Source organism: Aptenodytes patagonicus, chromosome Z, assembly GCF_965638725.1.
Source record: "Aptenodytes patagonicus chromosome Z, bAptPat1.pri.cur, whole genome shotgun sequence".
Classification (NCBI taxonomy): domain Eukaryota; kingdom Metazoa; phylum Chordata; class Aves; order Sphenisciformes; family Spheniscidae; genus Aptenodytes; species Aptenodytes patagonicus.
Window position 1 is genome coordinate 15,098,111 of NC_134982.1, and position 22,205 is coordinate 15,120,315.

Consider the following 22,205-nt stretch of genomic DNA (forward strand, 5'->3'; position numbering starts at 1 on the left):
TGGTAAGTGGTGTGAGAGCTTGCAGTTTGCTCTTAACTGCTGAGATTATTGCTTCCAGCCTGAGCTCCTGTCTCAGGGGCAATTAAAACTGAAGTACCATCTTGTTTGTATTGGGTTCCATTGCAGGGTATGACCTTAAAATGAGACGTTATTCTTAAAAAGTGATTGTGGAATGGCAAATCCCCTTTCTATCTCAGAGAAGCAGAAAGTGGCAGCAAGAAGCCCATGGGCATTTGCATCAGGCAAAAGAGCGTTGCCAGCAGGTTGAGGGAGGCCATTATTCCCCTCTACACAGCCCTGGTGAGACACATCTGTAGTGCTGGGTCCAGTTCTGAGCTCCCAGTACAAGAGAGAGATGAACATACTAGCATGAGTCCAGTGAAGGACTGCAAAGGTGATTAAAGGCTTGGAGTATCTGGCACAGAAGGAAAGGCTGAGAAAGCTAGGATCGCTTAGCCTGGAGAAGAGGAGGCTCATGGGGGATCTTATGTATAAATGCTTGAAGGGGGACAGGAGGGTGAAGCAAATAAAGCAAAGTTCAGTGGCGCCCAGTGACAGGACAAGAGGCAACAGGCACAAAAGCAATTACAGGGAATTCCACTTAAACATAAGAAAATGGTTTGGTTTGGGTTTTTTTTTGTGTTTTGTTTTTTTATGGTGCGTGTGGTCATACATTGAAACAGGTTGCCCAGAGAGGCTGTAGAGTCTCCATTCTTGGAAATATTCAAAACCAAACTGGACAATGTCCTGAGCTATCTGTAGTAGTTGACCATGCTTGGAGCAGGGCGGTTGAATTAGGTGATCTCCAGAGCTCTCTTCCAACCGCAACCATTCTGTAATTGCGTAAAGTTCAGTACCGGTAGGTGGGTACCTACCTATGTGCGTAGGTAGGCCAAGCCAGGAAAACTCTTCTTTTCCTGCTATTAACACACTTACTTGCCTGGAGAGCTGGGAGGTAGGACCTTCTTTGAGCTGGAATTTGATGTTTAGCATTTCCAGTGATAAAGATGTCTACCTCAGTTATTCTAAGTGTAAACAGTAGGAAGATTAGAGGCATCGAAGGATAAATGCTCTTTAAGAAATAATTATTTTTGTATGATAAAGATTCCCCTTTCCCCCTCACTCCCAATTTTAAGACCTAGTCTACAATGATCCCTTTGTTGTATAGTTGTTTAGAATTTTTACTTGTTTAGGATTATATGATTGGGAAAAATTATTAGGATTTAGTTCAGGAATTCAGTATTTTGGTCTGTTTAAAGTATTGCCCATTTCTAAAATAATCTGAAAATCTGCATAAGTAGTTTTTATTATTTCTTATAAAGTAGGTTTATATGCCAGTGGATTAATAAAATTACTTGCACATTCAGAGCTTGTATTTGTTTAGTTTTTAGCAAATTATATTTTGGAGCTGTGTTACGGTTTCAGAAGATTTATGGGGCTGCATTTAATGGCAGTTTCTTTTGCCTGCTCTGGAGCACGTGCCATGGTGGTTTTAAGTGTGCTGTGCATGTTTGACAAGTTAGAAACTTAGCAATCCCTGTCAGTGCTGAGCCATGCTGTCTCAGGCTTTGTTTTTGTTGGCTGGTATCCAGTACCATGCTATAAAATACATTGACTCGACAGTAGAAAGTGGAGAACCACATTAACTACAAAGTTTAAAAAGGCTGGCTAAACACATGCAATAAATATTAATAAAAGAAAAGGCCACCCACCTTTGACCTTCGTACTTGTTCTTAGCTTTGTGTGTTTTAGAGTTACCGTAGCATTTTGAGCATTACATAACAGTATGTAAGAATCTCTTATTTAAATCAAACAGTTTATTAGCAATCCTGTACTGCTTATTTTGGTCACTTGTGGCAGTGATCATGAACATAATACATTATGAGAATTCTACTTTGTACTTCAGAGTTACCTGTAAAAAGTTTGTTGTCCTTTAGTTGTCTCATAATAAGCAAGCCAGGTATGTTTGTACCTGTAAATGAATGGGAAGGTATAATGTTGTATCTATCTATGTAGAAGGAGTATGTTTTACAGAGGAACCTTGTCAAGTACGGTCAGTTGATTCAAGTAAACTCATCTCACTCAATATTTCTTCTTAAATAAGAACACAAAGCAGAAAAACAGCTCAGAAGAGTGTCATCCATCATCTTGTAGTAAAATGAAGTTCTGATTCATGATGGCTGAATGGGCTTCAGAATTTTTTCAATATTTTTTATGTAACATTCAAAAAAAAAAAGGTATCTGGACCGAACCAGAAATATTATGGAACATGATATGGGAAGTGATTCAGGAGTCACTAGAGCTGATACATAACCATTCTTTTCCAGATTAGATGGTTCTCATCTCCCAGGTTATAGGGCTGTATTACACCCTTAATTATATGTTAGCTTTGCTGTGTTTCTCATGTTAAGACATCAGTGGTTCCCATTTTATGAATTTAATGTGCTGTATTATGTATTAAAAAAAAAGTATATATAGATACTTTAATGATAGATGGATGATAGTGGTTGAATATTGAATTATTAATTCACTTTGAGAAGAGTCTATTCCTCTTTTTTGAGAAAGAAGAAGTAGTAAGCTTGGGGGAAGAAAAGGGCTAGAAAAATGAGCATTGTTCAGTGAAATACTAACAGGATGATGCATCCTGCTAGCTCTAGACGCATTTATTGCATAGGTAACACAAACACTGTTAAGACCTGTCTTCAGTCTTGGACAGTATCCCTTTAAAGAGTTACTATCTCTCAAAAATAGATACTTTTTTCCCCCCAGTTAGTCAGATGCACATACAGGTTTTGTGTTTGTGTTAAGATGTGTTGTCCTTCGTGGCAGATTGTGCCTGCTTCTTTGGCTCTCTTGAGTCAGAAGCTCAAGCCTAACATTCTGTGCTGGCCTGCTGAATCAGACTGAATACAGCAATCACATGGAGATTCAAAGTCACATGGAGAACCATGCTGTGTGTATAAAAGAACAATACTCTTAATGTCTGAAAATTAGTTTCCCCACTGACGAGAAGGGTGACAGATCTGTGAGACATTGGCTTCAAATACCAAGTTCTTCTGGGTGCTGTGGAGAAGAAAGAACCAAGAGTGAAAATTAGCTGCTCTTCCGTTTCTGCAGTCAGCGAGGGAAAGGTCGGCACTGTATGAGAAGAAGGGAAAAAGAGATAAAGTAAAGAACAGGGTGGAAGAATTAAGAAGTAAAAATAAAAATGCAAAAGTCATGAAGGCCTGCATTGCTATATCTGAAGCACTTCATTGTTCTCTTTCAAATCCCCCTTTAACTTTCCATCATGCCCACGGACACCCTGCAGCAGTTAGCCTGTGGAAACCACTGGTTATCACACTGCCACCAATTTGTACTTCCTTCTCTGCCTGCATCTGTGTGTTGTCATTCCTTTTACATTGTATTCTGCTCTGGAGAGGAACTTTTATTCATTTATGTATTCATTCATGTGCTTAAGCTTGTTCCTGCTACAGTGTGACTTCAATCCACTATTTGACAATACGAATAGTAATTCTAAGATTCAGATGAATGACCAAATATCAATATGTTCCTTTATTTCAGAGTGTTGTGCGTTGCCTTTGGCATCCCAAGCTGAACCAGATCATGGTTGGTACAGGAAATGGTTTGGCCAAAGTGTACTATGATCCTGTCAAAAGCCAGAGGTACGTAGTCATGATTAATGATGAAGAACATTTTTTCTTTCTCAAATTCAGCTTGATTCTGTGGTTCTACGATTATACTAAGAAATGAGAAAAACTGGTTTAGTAACATTTGTTTTGCAGAGTTTTACTTATTTAGTAACAGTAGAAAGGAAAAAAAAAACCAGTTTGTTTTTGAAAAGCAGCGCGTTTTCCTCTGGACTTTTCATGGTGCAGTATGCTGGCTGTTCTACCTGAATTTACAAACACTTTCATTTTTTAATTGCATGAAATCTGCAGTAAGAATAACCAACCTGTCATCTGATCTCTTGGAGGTTGCTGATGTGGTGTTATTGAAAGGATATATTGTATTTAGTCATATTTTTGGATGTCTTTTTTTTTATTTTTCCCCTGAAGTAAAAATCTTGTTTAGAAGTATTAGCTTAAACTTCAGTGTCTGTGAAGTAATACTGGAAGACCCAATTTGAGAGGGGGCAAACCAAGAAAGCACATTCCCATCTTTCTGCTAGCCTTCTCCCCCACCCCCACCTATCACGTGTGGATTTTGCCTATACATCTAATGGAAAGGTGGTAGTGATTCATCAGAAGGTGACTTGTCAGCCTGGAATGAAAAGAAGAGGACTTAACTAGTCTATAAATACTTCTTTTGCAATTAATTTGCTTTTACCGTCTGGATTGGCTGGAGAACCGGGGCATGCTTCCTTCCTGTCAGCAGGGGGGAAATGTACACTTCATCTATACTGAGTGGTATGAATAAGATGTTCTTCCCCTATACGTGCTCATCTTTGTTTCACTGGCATCCAAAAACATACTGTGTTACAGTTCACAGTTTCTGGATACTTACTGTGACCTGGACACTTGGATATGAAGTTAAACTCTGGTTTACAAGATTATCGGAAATAAGTTCTCTTTTTTTGGTCTTTGTCAATTTAGAGAACATGACAGTTGGTTATCATTGTTTGGACCCCTCTCCAGAGGGCAGCCTGAGTCTCCTAGGCACAGACCACAAGAGCCCTAGCTGTTTTGTGCCCAGTTTGTTTCCTGGTACTTATGATGAGGAGGAGAATACCACCAGTTTAAATCAGTCTTGCTGCAGCCAGGCTTATGCAGTCTTTCCTGCTGCAGTGTTACAGACACCTCTGGTTAGATAACTGCCACCTCTGCTGCTTAGGAAGAGTACTAGGAGCAAATCGTTGCCCATGTTTGGAGAGGAGCACTTTCAATGTGCATGCTAAAAGTACTGTGGATAAATGAAGTGTGAAATGAATCTTCCACCCTTATTTCCACATATCATATAAATTGCTCTATAACAGAAACACTAATCTCTCTACCCTCCTTTGCATGTGCATGGACAGGCAAAGATATGCACATTCATGAATATTTAAAGTGCTATATTATTTTGTTGAGACTGTCTTGAATAAAAAATGGTTTCTGTTTGATATAAACAGACTAACTGAACTGCTCTGTTTCCTCCTAGGGGAGCAAAATTATGCGTGGTCAAAACAAAACGAAAAGAGAGACAAGCAGAGACTCTTACACAGGATTACATTATAACACGTAAGGAATTTAAACATATCTTTATAGCAGCATCCTTAGCTCTTTCTCAGGTTTGAAATTATTTGCAGATCATTTAGCTTTATATTTTCTCCTCTAAAAAGTTGCGGTCTTTCACTAAGTATTGATCATTGGTGTGAGATGTTAGTGCTTCATACAAATGTTTTTTGTAGCCTTGCACAGCCAGGAAGGTATATATTCTGTATGCTCTGTAAAGTTGTTAATAATGGTTGGCTTTTAGATTCTGATGCACCTGAAAGCCTGAAAGGACAACTGCCTTAAAAAAAATAATACCCAAACAAAAACCTCCTTCTTAAATCTTCAGTTTTGCATAACTAAATTTGTGAGTGTAGATGGTTTTAGGAAATGTTTCGCCACTTGGGAGCATTAACAGTACCAGTGGCAAAATCAGAGACATTAGAGATAGGTCTTGAACAAATTCCAAGTGATTTTTCAAAATTTAGAACTTGCCCAGAGTTGTATGGGGTTTTAAATAGCTCAAATATCTCTCTAGCCTCAGGGTCATACTTGTTTAAGATCTTACATTCATATTAAGGCTCACTGATGCATAAGAAATAGTTACCACTGTTACTATAAAATGTTTAGTGATCTGCTTTTTCCCAAAGGGCAAATTTTACAAGGGGATGAGGGGATCGACTGAGAGATCTTGGCCCTTGCCATTAGCATTACCTTACGTAGTGTTTCCTCATGTGAAAGGAGAACAATCACACAGTTGTGCTGTCCTGCTTCTCTTCATCCTCTTCCAGTTCCATGGTGTTTGGATTCAGCTCTGTTTTCCAGTAGTCTTGGTCTTAGAAATAACTAAAACCATTTCTATAGAACAAAGTAGTTGTTTGGCAGCAATAAACAAAAAGAAAGTTTAGAATGAGAAAGTCTGGGCAGTTTTGGTAACCAGGCCCATATCAAGGCACTTTAGTTCTGGGTTCCCATCTCGGGTACTTTCCAGCTACAGCTGTCTCCTACTTACTGCTGCAGATGTGCAGCTCCAATTTTTGGGTAGCAGTGGGTAAAATAGCAGCTGGCAAAGACCAGGGATATTTATCTCCTTTGGGTGCTCTTCTCAATCCATCCTTACTACAGCCTTGACTATATCAGCACATGGTCTATTATCTAAATACTTTGTGTGCACTGTTGTTAGTGTTCATAGTTTAAAGAACTTTTGTGACTTTTAAAAAACTTTCTGCTTAAAATCCAATGGAACTTGTGTATTCAATGGCATTTATAAATGCCATTCAAAGATTTAGGTCCCAATTATGCAAAGTTACAGAATTTTGTCACTGAGTTTTAGCTGTTTAACTGTTTCTTCCACATCATTTTGAAACTAAATAAGGATATTTCCATATAGAGCAATGCAGAAAAATGTTGTAAGGATTTGCTTTGCAAATGTTTAAGTTTGTTGCATATTTTGGAAACTTTTCAGAGGTTAGATGTCTGTCTTTTAAGCTTACAGATAGAACTGGAAAGAACTGAAGATCTCAGAAGTCCTTTTGCAAAGTGAACTGATCCCTTTTTCCTTTTTCTCCTTCTCCTCTTTTTCCGCCCCCTCCCCCCGGACTTCTAGCTGCTCTTTAATCTCAGGGTTGCCTGTAATGGATATTTAAAATGCAGGAATGTTGTTCTGAGGGATTAGGTGTTACTTTTAAAACACAGGAATATGCAGTTTGGGTTTCCCTTAGGCAACCTTGACTCCACAAATGGCAAAAGCTTGGATGTGTGCGTTAGTCACCTCAGATGCTCTATGCAAATCGATCAAGCTTAGTGCTTGCCAGCAAATTGTCCCAGGCATTTCATACTTCATGAAATCTGCAAAAATAAAACCTAAACATTTATTTCCAAAGATCTACTGCTATTGTCACCTGGCTGTGACTTCACTCAGTCTAATAAATTGAGCAGGCTTCCAGGAATAAGCTGAAAAATCAAACTGATAGTTCCCTGGATGCTGCCTTCTGTTTTTTATTCAATATAGAGCCAGTGCCCCTAAATTAAAGATTTGTTTGATTGGCTTTTGTCTTTGTTGGGTCTTTTGACACCAACACAATTTCCCACATTTTGGGAAACGGCAGCAATCAGCACACCTGAATGTGAGAGCTAAACCTCACCACAAGAAAACCGTGTCCCTTAACATGGTGTTTCTCTGTTGCTGACAAATGTGTCTCTTGTCTGAGCAGACCAAAACCATTACTGTGATTGAAGATACTGTAGCATGTTTATGAGGAAGTAGAAGTTTTAAATCCTGATAATTTAGCCAGATGGTCTCAGTTACAGGTATTCTTCCAACCTCAATTAATCTCATAATCTAAGAAAGAACACGATTGTGACTTTGTATGCAGAAACATTACATTTTGGATCATTGAGGGGATTCTGCCCCTCTCTGTTTCAGATCCAAGAATGCATCTAGGGTTTTGTCATGCTTTTAGAGTATTAGAAAGCTGTAGAAACATGGAAAGTTCAGAGAAGAGCAACCGGTTGGTCACAGTGCTAATGTTGAGAACTGAATGACAGAGGAATAAATTAAATATGCATAAACTGTGCAAACAGTATTTCAGATGAAAGGCTCCTGCCTGAAGGAACCCTGGAAATCTGGCTGCTTTCATCTTTGAAAAATCCAGCAGAAAGAAGACCTCTGGAAAACACCTCAGTAAACCACTGCTTGGATACAGAAGAACTGGAAGGCTGCTTCTGCCACCTTTTCCATTGCAAGGAAGAATGCCAGTCTTTGTAATTAAAACCTTAAAAAGAAAATGGAATTTCTAACATTTCTTTTTCTCCAAACTGTGACCTTTCAGCCCACGCGCTTCCAATGTTCCGTGAACCACGACAGCGAAGCACCAGGAAACAGCTGGAGAAGGATAGGCTGGACCCCATGAAGTCTCACAAACCTGAACCTCCAGTAGCAGGACCAGGTAATCTAAGCATAATCATTTCAGACTGTCTTATGCCAAAGGGACTGTCATGCTTGGGTTCTACACTCGTTCGGATTTGCATTGAAACTTTTTTGGGTGGCAACTCTACTATATATGTATGGGCAGTGTCCAGCACTGTAAGATGTTGGTCTTTGAAGTGCTTGCCTGGAATAAAGTAATAATCACAATTACTTACTTTAAATTATATAATCAGTAAAACACTTACATGAATGCAGCTCTAAATTAGACTCTTCCTATAGTATTAAATAACTTCTTTGTATCAGGTCACTGTTACAGACACAATACAACATTTCTCTGTTTATTTCTTAAATATTTTTCTCTAAAATACTTGGTTTTCTTTTTTTTGCTACAGGTCGTGGTGGGCGTGTTGGAACTCACGGAGGTACCTTGTCATCATACATAGTCAAGAATATTGCACTGGATAAGACAGATGATAGCAACCCTCGAGAGGCTATTTTACGTCACGCAAAGGAAGCAGAGGAGAATCCATACTGGGTTGCTCCGGCATATGCTAAGTAAGGAAACAATTAAAAATACAAGTAATATTTCTGGAAGCCAGTGGGAGTTTGGTAAAAATAGAAGACACACATTTTTAATGGTATACTTTGCCTTTCCTGGATTGCTGCCGCAAATATGTAAACCAAGAATATGCCATACTCTTTTATGAAGATAAGAGCTTCTAGGAGGTTAAATTGTTGAAAATTGACATTTCCATTCTTAAATTGTACCTATCAGTGCTAGAAAATTATTTTAAAGCTTTCTAAGTTGATAGAATTTAGAATCTTCTCCAAATCAATGTCTGAATTTGCAATATACCTTTTAATAAGGTACTGTCCTATTGACAGATTGGGATGATAAATTTTCCAATGTGCCCTCCAGTTCTGACTGATTTCTAGGTTAAACCTTCAAAATATTTACTTGGTGTTATGACAGCGTATTTTAGATGATTTCTCAAATGTCGTAAGTTTTTATTTGAGTTTTCCCACATAAGGACTTGGTGTTAAAGGTATAGCAATGTTAAAAATTGCCCCGATAAAATCTCCTACCAAAAATTCAACGTAAAGAAATAAGTGTTAGTTGTTGTTATGTAAATTAAAGAGCATCATCAAGATTATGGTAGTAAAATCTTGGTAATACCACAGATGGTAACTTACTCAGTTTAAATTGTATGTGTGAGTGTGGTATTTGTGAGTATGTGTTACAATGAAAATTGTGCAATATGCTTCTAGAATGCTTTCTGCCAAAGATTTTTTTCCTAAAAATAAATACTTTCACAATAGTACTAAAATAAATACTAAATAAATGCATTTCATGCTAATGAACAGAAACTACCACTTTGAAAATTAGTAAAATGTTCACATTTTGTTATCGTTGATATTTTTGTTACACAAAATCATCTACCGAGTATAAGGTATAAGTAGCATTTTCAAAATGCATAAGGAAAAGGTTTTGAAGAGGTGAAATAGTCTGCACAGAACAGTCTGCCAATAACAAACTTTTTTTTCTTGTTTGCAGCCCTGTGTTTTATCTCCTAGGCTGTACGTTCGTTAGTACTTTACTGACTGTGCTTTCTTTATTAGTGTGTAGCTCTTTAGTGAAACAATCACCACCTCTTTCCAGAAACTCAAAATATAGTAAGAATCATAGCTGCTTCTAGTGGTGACACTTGTTTTCTGACTTGACCCACGTGTTCACAAAGATATCTGACTAGCTGTTCCAAAGCAACCTGAGAATGTCAGTGACCCAGCCTGGCTTTGACTCGGTAATTAATAAGTATGGCATACTGGTAGTTAATAAGTATGGCATTTGATGTTGTACATCAAATCAATGCATTATACAGTATCACTCTTGGTACCAAAGAAGGAATATTTGAAAGCCTGATTCTGTAACAGTTGTTATAATGAATATGCGAAGTATTGATTTTTAATTGTTTGAGAGTTCATGTTTGCTAGAGATGAAATTTACTTTGAACGTGTAGGCACCTGGATTTATTTGAGATATGCAACTATACATTCTCAAAAGTAAATAGATACACTCACTCCATCAGGTAGGTAGATAGCTCAGTATATTTTTGGCTCAGTAACTTCATTGATTGTATATTAAATTTCATCCCTGACACCTGCAATGTAGTAGACATGAAAGTTTTAAAATATAGCTGTATTACAGAAGGCTTACTGTGTCAGGTGGGCAGATCTCATTACAGTTTCCTGTTAAAGATGTAGCTGCAAGGGAAGAAGAGAGCTGGCTGAGAGGTGGGAGGATGCAAGTCCAGACTGCTATTAACTTACACACCAGACGGTGATACGTATGTGGAGGGGTTGGACTGTAGCCAGCAGCATGCTGCCTTGATGGTTTTGTCAGCTGATAAATCTCATGCCAGTGAAACTGCTGTTATCCTTGCTTTAAAAGCTTGACATTAAGATGTACTCTATGCAAAGAGCATTTAAAAAATTATTTATTGTTGTTGTTATTATTGGCTAAGACACTGAAGTGCAGAAACTTTCTTTAGCTGCTTGCCTGCACACACAGATAATATAGAAAGCTGTGTTAATTATATCCTATATCCGACTTTACAGGGCATGTATGTTTACCCTGTATGTAAAGCATCTTACTGAGGTTCTTACAGATGCATATTTAATAAAATATGCAAATTACAAGTAATTGATATAAATTATCACATAATACTGGATTGTAAGAGTGTCCCCGGTGGCCCTGATAAAATCAGGAGTTTGAAAATTGGCTGCTTTAGCTATAGCATAAGATATACTGTAGAGTTAGGAAAAGTGATACTCTGATACATACTTAAAATTACATACTGTCTTGAGACCTAAAAACCATACATCCACTACTTTTCATTTTTTTAAATAGTGTTTATTCTTTTTACTACTTTATTTGTCTACCGTCAGTTTTTCCACATTTCTTGTAGTAAATTTTCACTTAAATATGGTATAAAACTATCCACTTGATATATCTCTTGTTTGAAAAGGCTTTTGTTTTTGTGTTGTCTAACAGATGGTTATTCACTTACAGTTTTTCATTCTCCTTCTTAAGTAAATGTCTAAGGAAACTAGTTACTTAATTTTCTTCAGTGATGTTTATTAAATAATTTTAGACTGAGAAGAATAAGAAATGCTCTTTTTCTGGTTGATCTGAGTTTTCATAACTCTGTGATGACTGGGTTAGAGTTTGTCTGGTCCTGATTCATACTGATTAGTTCATTCTAAATCAGATAACTGATTTCATGGTTTTTTAATTGTATTTTTCACTTCAATAATTCTTGTAAGAAATACCTGCAACATGACTTGTGCTGTTAGTTTATACATTGTATGTAAAAATATTTCCTTTTTGTTGGAGTTAAAGGTGCCTAATTTATTCTTGAAGCCATATAGTCATTTGCATTATTTATCACTTGAAAATTTTTTCAAGCTTGTTATCATTAGCCTGACCTTTCTGTTTCTCCTAAAATTTGAGCCAGAAAAAGAAGGGGAAGTACGTAAGAGGCAAAAGGATGGGTGAAAAAACATATGCTGCCGAAAAGGGTACTGGGGATGATACACATCCTGAATCAGGAGATGACATGTCACAGAAGCCCAATGTGAATAAAGTGTCAAAAAAGGTGTGATCAACACAGCAGAAAAGTCATAATGGATGAGGATAAAGAAAAGATCTTGAGATTTTTCAGGAAAAATCTTGTTAGAGACCTTGGCAAGAGCCATTCCAGTGGAGTGAAAGGAAAGGAAGGACAGATTGAAGATTTCGAGTAAGGAACCACAGGAAAGGAACTTGAGGCATCAGTTGTAAATGTTTGAAAATTACATTCTTTGTGAGCTGTTTGTTTTAACACAGCTGTACAGAGATACTATAATGACTTCAGATGTCCCTCTGAAGGATCATCGGGAATTACTGAGCATTGTAGCTGAGGGCCTAATCAGGACCAGATGTAGCTCTCTTCTGTACCCTAGGGAAGGTGAGGGTGAAATTTCCCTCCCTACCAAGATAGACCAGAGTTCTTAGAAAATACCTTTCAGTTCAGTGATGTTGCCCCTATCTTGCTGTCTTTGCCATTGCTGCTTGTCACAGGCAAAAGGGAATGACTTGAAGCAACAGCCTGTAGCTGTGCTGTGTTCACTGAACTTTTTCTCAATGGTAGTACCAGTGTGTGAAGTGTTAGTCATGTAGTGGCTCAAGTATCTTTAGTTGAGGAAGCAGGACTGAACAGAATGTTTTGTAACAGTGATTTTGGTGGCACATGCTGATATATTTAAGCTAAATCTTTTTTGGAAATTGGTAATGTTGAGAGGGAGGCCCCTGAGATTCAGAGAAGAGTCAGGCTGATTGGTGGGGTAAGGAATACAAAGGGGCCTGATGCTGAAAACCTTCACTTTTCAGTCTGGAAGTAGCCTTTATGACATTATTCTGGTTTCCAAGCATGCTTGAAAGTCGTCTTTTTTCTTTGTTTCAGTACAATATAAACAGAAATTTCAAAAGTTACTGTGACATGAGTCACATGCTGTGATACGCAATTGTCATCTCCAGCTGGTTTAGCTGTAGCAGTATTTTTTTAGCTGCTAGTCTATGAACCTCAGATGTCAATGAGCTACTTTTATTGGATCCCTGAAAGGTAGCTAAGAAAACAACCCATAACCAGAGGGATTATGGTGACTCTAAAGCAGTCTGCATGGCCCCTGGAAATTTTTTTAGGGGTTTGCATATCTGAATATGTTGAAAACCACTGAAATGAAGAGAAGCACGCAGTATGAATAAATCATATTAGTTTGTTTTCCCAGTTTTGTTTGTAGCCTGTTAGTGTAACCCACAATAGGAATGCATTTGTCAGTGTATGAGATACTGGTTTCAGCTGACAGTCATGTGGAAGCACAGGATCATAGAACAATTTAGGTAGGAAGGGACCTCTGGAGGTCATCTAGTCCAACCTCCTGCTAAAATCACGTTCACTTAGATCAGGTTGCTCAGGTCCAATTAGATTCAGGTTGTTCAGGGACTTGCCCAGCCAAGTTTGAATCTCCTCAAGGATGGAGATTCCACAACACGTCTCTGGGCAGCCTGTTCTAGCAGTCTGATTGGCAGGCATAGGATGCCATTGCTAAATCCATGCTGGCTGTTCCCTGTCACCTTCTTGTCCTTCACGTGCCTGGAAATGCCTTCCATGGGGATTTGTTCCATAGCCTTCCCAGGGACTGAGGTTAGGTAGACCATCCTGTAGTTCCCCAGATCCTCCGTTTGCCGTTCATAAAGATGATGTTTGCCATTTTTAGTCATGGAGAACCTCCCCCAATCACCATGACCTCTCAAAGATGATAGAGTGTCCTTGCAATGGCATTGGAAGCTCCCTCAGTACATTTGGATCCATCTCATCCGGTCTCATGGATTTGTGTATGTCCAATGAGCTACGTACTCCCTCTCTCTGTCTTCTTCTGTTGGTCATGTCTCACTCCCTCCCAAAACTGCTGGTAGCGTAGGGGTCCTTGGAGAACTGAGGACAGACCTTCTCAGGGAAAATGAAGCCAAAAAAGCACCAAGTATCTTGACCTTTTCCATATCCTACGTTAGTGGGTTACCTGCCCCATTGAGCACATTTTCCTTAGCATTCCTTTGGCTGTCAGTGTAGTTGTAGAAGCCCTTAGTGTTGCCTTTCACATTTCTGTCCAGTTTCAACTCCAGCTGAGCTTTGGCTTTCCTAACTCCGTTCCTATATGTTCACGTAATGCCTCTGTTCCTTTTGGAAGCAGGCTGTCCCTGCTTTCTCTGTCTGTGTTCTTTTTTGGGATTTGGGGTTTACCTCAGTCAGGAGATCCTTGCACATCCATACTAGTCTTCTGCCAGACTTCACTTTCTGCACATGGGATGGAATGTGTTTTGAGGACACCTCAAAGATCAACCAGCTCTCCTGGGCCCCTTTGCCCTCCATGGCAGTCTCCTTGGCAGATCCCTAACAAACTGAAATCAACCCCCAAAGTCAAGGATAAATAAAATTGAGAAAGTTGATGGGGGAAAAAGAACACAGCTTTCCACATGTATTATTTAGCCCTCAGAAAGAAAAATATTTTGTAGTAGTAAACCTGTCTTGATAATTTTTGTATAAATATTAATCATGCAGCAAACTCCTACTATACTAGCAATCTCTAGCGCAGTTACTAAGCAGAAAAATCTGTGTTTAAATTAAATGGTCACTACTGATAATGCTGTGATGAAAACAGTGTTTTCTATGCTTATGTCTTAAAAATGGTCAGTCAAATGAATCACCCTAGGTGTCCCAGTTACTGCTCTGTAGCTTGTGGAGGTGGAACAATTTACATTTCAGCTGAGCTGAGGCTACAGCCATTTCATGCTAATTTTAAAAAATGAGATAGCAAGCAAACTTGATTTCCTCTGTATGTTTTTGCTTTAGCTGGTTACTGCTAGATTATGCTACAGTTTCTCCCCCCCCCCCCTCCCCCAGCTTTACTGGACTCAGTAGCATACTTATATTAGCTGAAGTCCGTAACTTCTCTGTGCCACTCCTATCCTGGAAAATATGTTGGTTCTGCTGCTTGTTTCACAAATTAAGTCATTCTTCTTCATTGGAAGTTTCTAACCAAAATTATGACAGTTGCAGGTTTTGTGGTCAGAAATGACAGGTTTACACTTTATTAGTTGCACTTTGCTAACAAGCATCTCAATACTGATCTGATGTGGCATTTAGATACCTTTCTGTCTATTGTGATAAAAGGAAGGTACACTGTTAAAATGGGCTAAATAAACTTCCATCAATATCTTTTAAAAAAGAGAAGATGATTCCATATATTCCACCTCTTCAGCAGCTAACAAAATACAGTATTTTGGCCAATAAAGCCTTCATCCCTGGTGTCTGTTTTGGATTTAATGTTGATTTTATTTATTTATTTTTAAATCCTCCTTCAGTGATTGGTCAAGTAGAGTTTACGTAACTATTTTCTAATGAAATTTTTAAATTGGAGTTTTTTAAAAATCTTAGTTCTGCTTTCCATGGGGAGCAGAATGACTCATCTAACTTCCAGTAGTGTACGTCCTCACCTGGGTACAAGGTCTGTTTAGGTGTAATGAGATGTACAGCCTGCACCCAGGGACCATGTGCCAGTAGCGTCCTGCAGTAGGACCATCTCTGGAACATATTAGTATACTCCTTACCTCCATGGCAAGTTTGGACAATGGAGGAGAAGGCAGGCCGATAGAAAGATCCTGTATATAAGGGAAGTTGTCTTTGACTAGTTTTGGTGACTTTAAATGTATTTTGTGCCACATATTTAGGGAGTGGAGAATCCTGCTCTTTAATAGCTGATGGCTTGCTATTACTCTTCCAAGTCAGTGGCAACATTGAACTATGCCTATTGTGTTAAGTAAGGCAGACACAATTTTGTTAAGGTTTATGCATTTTGTAGGGTCTGCCAAAGAACAGTTGTTATAGTGCTTCACATCCTTAGACTGCTGTAAAAGCATTAGTTAATACATTAATGAGATGAGGACTGCCTTGGCTGCATTTTACACTTTGTTGTGTCTGTTGTAATGAGAAGTCAAGCACAGCCATCATCAGAAAACTAGTAGTTTCAGCTCCACAGTGATAGTGCTGAGAATTAGGTTGGAAAAGGGGACCATGCAGTGATTGAAGTGTAAAACAGGGGAACTGAATGTCCAAACAGTTTATTGAAATGCTACTTGATACTGTTTAAAAGTAATCAATACTGTTTAAAAAGTAATCAATAATTATTTTTATAAAGTTTAAGTTTTATTTAAAATACAAGTAAACAGTGGAGGAATAGATACCATCAAGCTTGACTGTAGGATACACTGTGTTCTCATATGAAGATCATTAGTTTTTTTATGTTACAGTAGTGTTGGATAAAGTCTCTGGAGGAGAAACTGTTTTTTTCATGCATAGGCTAAGCCAGAAACCTGGCTTAGCTGTTCTGTTTTCACTTACTGGCTGCTGTCATACTACAGTGTATCAAAATGGAGGTTTCTTTTTTTTGAAGTCATAGAATGAGAAGAATTGTGGCTCCATTTTTCTAGCATTCTATTAAATTGATTTGTTCCTCTCTTCTATCTTAATTTTATTTGTGGAATACACAGATAATGATTGCGAGCTGATGAGGAAATAATACTTGCAAAAGATGTGTGTTTGTTTTGCTTGTTCTTTGCCTGAGAGCTGCAAGTTTCTTCAGTTCTTAGAAGGTTAGTTGATAGGTTTATGTTGAAAATGAAAAACGGGCAAGTCTAGGGTGCTCTTTTTTTAAGGATAGAAAGGATGTCATTTGTGTCTAGTGCATGTCTAATATAGTTTCTGATAAAGAATGATGGTCTGACCATTATTTTTATCTTTTTCATGTTTTCTAGAACACAGCCAAAAACAGTTTTTGCAGAAGTGGAACCAGAAGATGATGAAACAGACAAGCCAGAGTGGAAAAAACGTAAAATTTGAAAAATTCGGTTTAAAGAATAATTTTAGAGCATTTGAAACGAAGTGCAGCATTTATTTCTTTATTTTGGGTAGTGGATCAAAATTTGAAAGCAAAAATTACTTCAGTTCATAAAACTTGCTGCAGTGTAAAAAGGGATTGTTGTATTACACTGGATTGTAGTCCTACATCTGAATTTTGTAATATGGAATGAATTACATTGTGCAAAGAACTCCTCTCTCTGTCAGTTATTTAGCTTCGTGATTTAAGTGAAAAGTATTCCTTTATAAAGAGAACTCTAGTGAATTCATTATATTGCCAAATGTTTTTTTAATTACTGCCAACTTTACAACTGCTATGTCGTGACAGCGTTCAATGATTTTAAGTATATAAATAAAATAATACAGTTTCTCAGACTCCTTTTTATTTTTTCTAGTTAAGATCTAAGAAATTACCCCCTTCCTTACAAGTGTAACAAATTTTAAACTTTTATTTAGGTTAATTAATGTGGAATAATCCAGTTTAGATCATTTGTGTGTTCACACAAGTTCCAATTTAGTTCACGCTTCTGTGTGAATTTTAGAAAATGTATTTTCTAGTGTCTGTCCTTATTTGAATGATGTTCCTTTTAAGTATGTGTAGGATCTCACAGTAGTATTTTTATACAGCTTTTATTTTTCAACAGTGTGAAATTGGAATGGACAGTTATATATTTTGGTTTAATAAAAATAACGTGTTTATTGTCCAGTTGATGCAGAATTTTGTTCAGGCTTCCTATCCCTATTAGTTTGTATTGATAAGTGTTAGGATAGAGCAGAGCTGTGTATTTATTACCAGGTCTTTGTATCTATTGACTTTGTTGTATGCCTGAATTATGTATATCCTAACTCTCTGAAGACTGATACTATCCTTTATAAAGTGGTTTCTTAAATATTGGAAGTTTTCAGTGCCTAACACAAAAATGCAATTCTGAATGCCATAAAGTGAAGGGCAGATGTAAAACTAATGTCCTTTAGAGAAGGAGAAAGGAACCTAGGTTAGTTTTAGGCATTTATATTGTGATTATAATAATACACAATATGTTAAGTATTGTGATTATAATAATATACAATATAGCAAGCACTCTGCATTTCCACTAAGAGTAGAGAGTAACAGACATCATAAACAATCAAGCTTTCTTAATTATTAATAGATTCTGAAGGCATATTTTAAGGCTATATTTAGCAAAGCACTTAATCACCTTCCTAACCTCAAGCGTGTGGTCCTGATAGTCAGCAGAACTTAGATTTTTTTTTTTAAGCATTGTTCTGCGTCACTATTTCATTGTATGATTTCCTTTTCCAAGCTTATCTTTCTTTTTCAATTATCATTTTCATACTTTAGGGAAAAGTCAGCCTGACTTCAAAAGGTGTAATAAGCATTGGCATAACGTTCCCACGACAAAATATTTCCACTGCTTTCACTCAGTGTAGTCTTTTGATAAGAGTGAAACCTCACTAAATAATCCACAACTTGTCTTTCTCCCTTGTAAACATATTTTAGTACATACTTATGTAGAATAGCAAATCAATGCTTAATTTACAGTTGCAGCTGTGTTATGTAGAATGGAAGATATACTGTCCACCTAATACCTAGGTGGACAGTAAATGGAGGAGGAAAGTACCAGATGAAGAGCAGCGGTTGTTAACAAGACCTGCTAAAGACCTCCCTCTGCAATGTCCCCCTCAGCAAGTAAACATTGAACGGCATTGTTTCATTTAAGGCTATTTTTTGTCTTTTTTTAATCCAAATGATGCACTACAAAATAAAGTATTTTCAAATAAATTTCTGTAAAATCTTGAATGAGATTTTTAAAGGATTAGTATGTCCTTGGTTTTAGGCTGAATATTAACAGTTTATCATTTCTATTGTTAGTTGTTCACTGAGGCAGTGTTGCTTAGGGAGCAGAGCTGCAGGGAAAGGCAGATGAGGAAAAATGCTGCAGCTGTTCTCTGAGCTTGAGGGGAGCTTCTCCTTTTATGTTATTTATTCATACCAGCTAGGTCTTGTTTCCTAATTCTTAGAAGAATGAGTTCTGTAAGTGAACCCTGCAAAAGTTCTGTTAGGATTTCTCTAAGAGTTCATCATTGTTACTTACAGTGATTAATTGTCTTGAATGACTGTTTTAGCAGCCTAGAATTTAAAACAGTGCCTGTGCAGATATGTATTAAAAAGATTTAAAACTAACTTAAATTGTACTTATACTTTAACTCTTGGCTTGGTTTGTTTGCCATAGTCCTTACACTGGATTTTCAGGCATGTTCACCAGCAAGGCAAATCTTAACACATTTTTAAAAGCAGTTTTTAATGATGAACAGCTCATTGGTAAGACTTAAGCCAGTGAGGAAGGAGATATGAACAGTCTGCTTGACCATGCTTGGGACAGTAAACTCTGACTCTACCCTTTGAATTGTCCAGGGAAAAATCTTAACATTAAAAATATTAACATGATTAAATATTTGGCATGAAAGATGGAACTCTACATGTAACTGGAATATTAGAAACTATACTTGTATTAATTTTTTTATGAACCTAATTTTCTTTTAAGTTTCACGAAGGACCTAGGTTTTAGTAATTGCCAAGTTGTAATCTTGGTCCTCCATCTGTCCATATTTATTGTTAATGTGGCCAGAGTCCAGATGGGCTTTTGTTTCCATATTTCTGAAACAAGGTGGGCTTTTTTTTGTTTGCTTGCTTCCTTAGAAGACTTGCTTACAGAGGTGCCACAATCATCACTAGCATTTTGGCATGCAGAATGGCTTCCATGGTGCTTTCCCCAAACCTGGATTTTTCTTTCCATGTTTTGTGCAGCTTCTAGATGTTTCTTTATTGCAATTTATGATCTTTTGTGCTTTGTGCTAATGACTAGTTAAGACCAGCTGTTAAGTACTACATGCCTGTCCATAGGACCAAGGGTTCTCCTGCCAGATCATTGCAGCGCACCAGGTAGTGGTCAGCCCGGTTTCCCATTCCTTGTTTGTGTGGCTGCTGCTGGTATAGAGGTCTTGATTTGACTCTAGTCCTTTGTCTTGTCCTATCCTCTTTATCCTATCTTATTTTTCAAGACTTCTGCAACAGGTGAGAAGATTGCTAAGGCTGTCTTTGACTCCTCGCCCTTTTCCTCTGGCTGTTTGCAACTACTTTATGATTGTTTAAGTTCCTCTCTGGTCTACTTCCTATGATCTGTAATTTACTGAAGATGTTAATTTTGCCTCTGCTTTTTGTGATGGATAGCAAGAACTGTGAATTTGTGCCCAGAGGCCTCCAGTCATTGGCTCCTTGCTTATAATTACCTGCCTAGTTTGATGTTCTTTGTCATGCCTGCCTTTTCTCTGTTGGGCTATAGAAAAATATGTATTATGGGAAGAGAAACCATGAATCTTTATCCTATCAGATAAATCTCTGCTGGACCCTGAGGAGTGTTTTGCAATGAGTGCCATTGCTGAGCCGGAGTGTCATCCTCTTTGTTAGATCTTTATCCATTAGTTTCTTTGACCTCTGATGCCTTTGGGGGTGTCCAGCTTGAGACATTTGTAGCTCACATCCTCCTTTAATACTGAATCATTTGAACTTTGTTGTGACCTGTTAGTCACAATAGTATTGCAAAATCCCATTTCTGTTTCCTCGTGTCAAATGTCTGTATGTCCTCCTAGCCTGCCTCTCAGCAATGGGAACTTACCGAAAGCCCTACAGTTACCCTCATTAAAAATCAGCAGGTTTGTTCTGACTTTTTACCACGGGTAGGCTAGGATTTCTTGAGGTTCTGTCCCCTGTTGATGATCCCTGAGCTCTTCTCATCTGTTGAACTGTTTCATGCGTACCTGTAAATGAAGAGTTGGATAATTGGCTAGCAGAGATGTCCTTACACTTGCCTGGTGTTGAAGCATAGACGCATCTTATTACATCAGCTTTTAAATCTGCCAGGATTTTTGGCTAATCCCATTTAAACACAATTTTGTATATAATATGCACTTTATCCATCCTCTGGGACTCCAGCATCTAATTGCTTCATGCAGTCTGGATAGCTCTGGAACACAGGATATTTCTCTGTCTGTAGCATATCATCCTGGTTGAAATTTGCTTTGGTTGTCAAAACTTCCCATCCTACATGCGAAGGTATTGGAGCATGCTGACAGTCTCCCACTTTGGCAGCAGTGTCTTATACTCAGATCAGCTTGTTGGAATCTCCATAACCTATGTGTTGCTTGAGTGCCTTGGCAATAGTTTATGATTTTTTTTAACGGCTGATGATCAGACAGTATGTTCATCTTGTACTCTGAGAGATGACTCAAAAGAAGGCTGATTCAGAAAGCATAGCCAATAAGTCTCTCTTTTTTTTTTTTTTTTTTTTAACCTCGCTATCATGCAGGGCTGTTGTATGTCAGGACTAGTACTTACAATTTTTCTTACTCTTTCAAATAAGTATTCCTGCGGGCTCTGGCCTTTTCCCTTGTTGTATCATGAAATAGTAGATGCAACAGATGAATAGCTGCAGTAGATGAAGTGGACTAGATGTGTCCCTGAGAAGTTATGTAGTCCGTCCTTGACTCAAGTTACAGCTATACCTGAACCAGTTCTGGCATGTTTATTGGATCAGCTCTTTAAATGCTCCCGTGGTAGACACAGCACAATCTCTCTAAACAATCTGTTCCAATGCTTCATTCTTCTTAGCAATAGAAAATTTTTCATAATCTCTAAGAAAAACATTCTTGCAACAATTTAAGCCCACTATTTCCCATCCTGTTTCCAGCAGCCATGGAAGTTAGTTTATGACGTTCCCCTTTGCAGCAGCCTTTTATTATGTTTGAATTTTATTATCTTCTCCTGTCTCCTCTTATTCTTTCAAATTTCCTTTATGGATTATGTTTTCTGGCATATCATAATTTATATGCTTTTCTCTGCCTTGTTCTGATTGTCCACATTTCTTGAAGTGTACTGCCCGCAAAGTATTCAGTGTTTCATATGAAGCTACTTTTTTAGCACCACTGAGTAAACAGGGAAAGTATTTGCATGTCTCATTACAGTCACTTTTTTCTCTGCAGTTTGGCATTACAGATTTGTGTTCAGGTCCTAATCCCCCTAAAATTCCAGAACCTCCACTGCAAAGCCACTGCCCAGCCAATTCACTGTCTAGTGGTTATGTATTATTCTTACGTATTGGATTTTGTCCTTTGTACTGAATTTCATTGCATTTTTTCAAAATGTATCACCATTTTGTTCAGATTATTTTGAATTTTCTCTTGGCCCCAAAGTGCGTGCAACTTTTTACAGCTTCTAGTTGTCAGCGGATGTAGCGAATGTGTTCTTTGTTCATTCAGCTAAGCCACTATTGAAATTGGTGGTTAGTGGCGAATCCATAAGGTTTCCCATATGTATGGGAGGGAAGTGCTTCATACAGTGTTAATTTTCTTAAGAGTTCGTAAGCTTCTAGTTAATGTACTCAGAAATTTTTGGAAAAACAGTTGGCGTTCTTAGAAATTGCTGGATTCCCTTCATGTCCTTTGGCTTCAGGATTTTTTTAATGGCTCTGTCCCTTTGTGTCCAGCAGGAATCCTTCTGACGTTAACAGTGTT

The 22,205-nt window shown here is 37.8% G+C and overlaps 1 protein-coding gene across 1 annotated transcript in view; it reads left to right on the forward strand.

Annotated features, from left to right (window-relative positions):
- WDR70 (WD repeat domain 70) overlaps window positions 1-17,009 on the forward strand; it is a 140,221-nt gene extending 123,212 nt beyond the window's left edge. The window contains exons 14-18 of the mRNA XM_076362462.1: window positions 3,565-3,665; window positions 5,140-5,219; window positions 8,024-8,140; window positions 8,514-8,676; window positions 16,532-17,009. Coding sequence (XP_076218577.1) covers window positions 3,565-3,665; window positions 5,140-5,219; window positions 8,024-8,140; window positions 8,514-8,676; window positions 16,532-16,616 — 546 coding nt within the window. The 3' untranslated portion in view covers window positions 16,617-17,009. The remainder of the gene's footprint in view (window positions 1-3,564; window positions 3,666-5,139; window positions 5,220-8,023; window positions 8,141-8,513; window positions 8,677-16,531) is intronic.
- The last annotated feature ends 5,196 nt before the right edge of the window (window positions 17,010-22,205 follow it).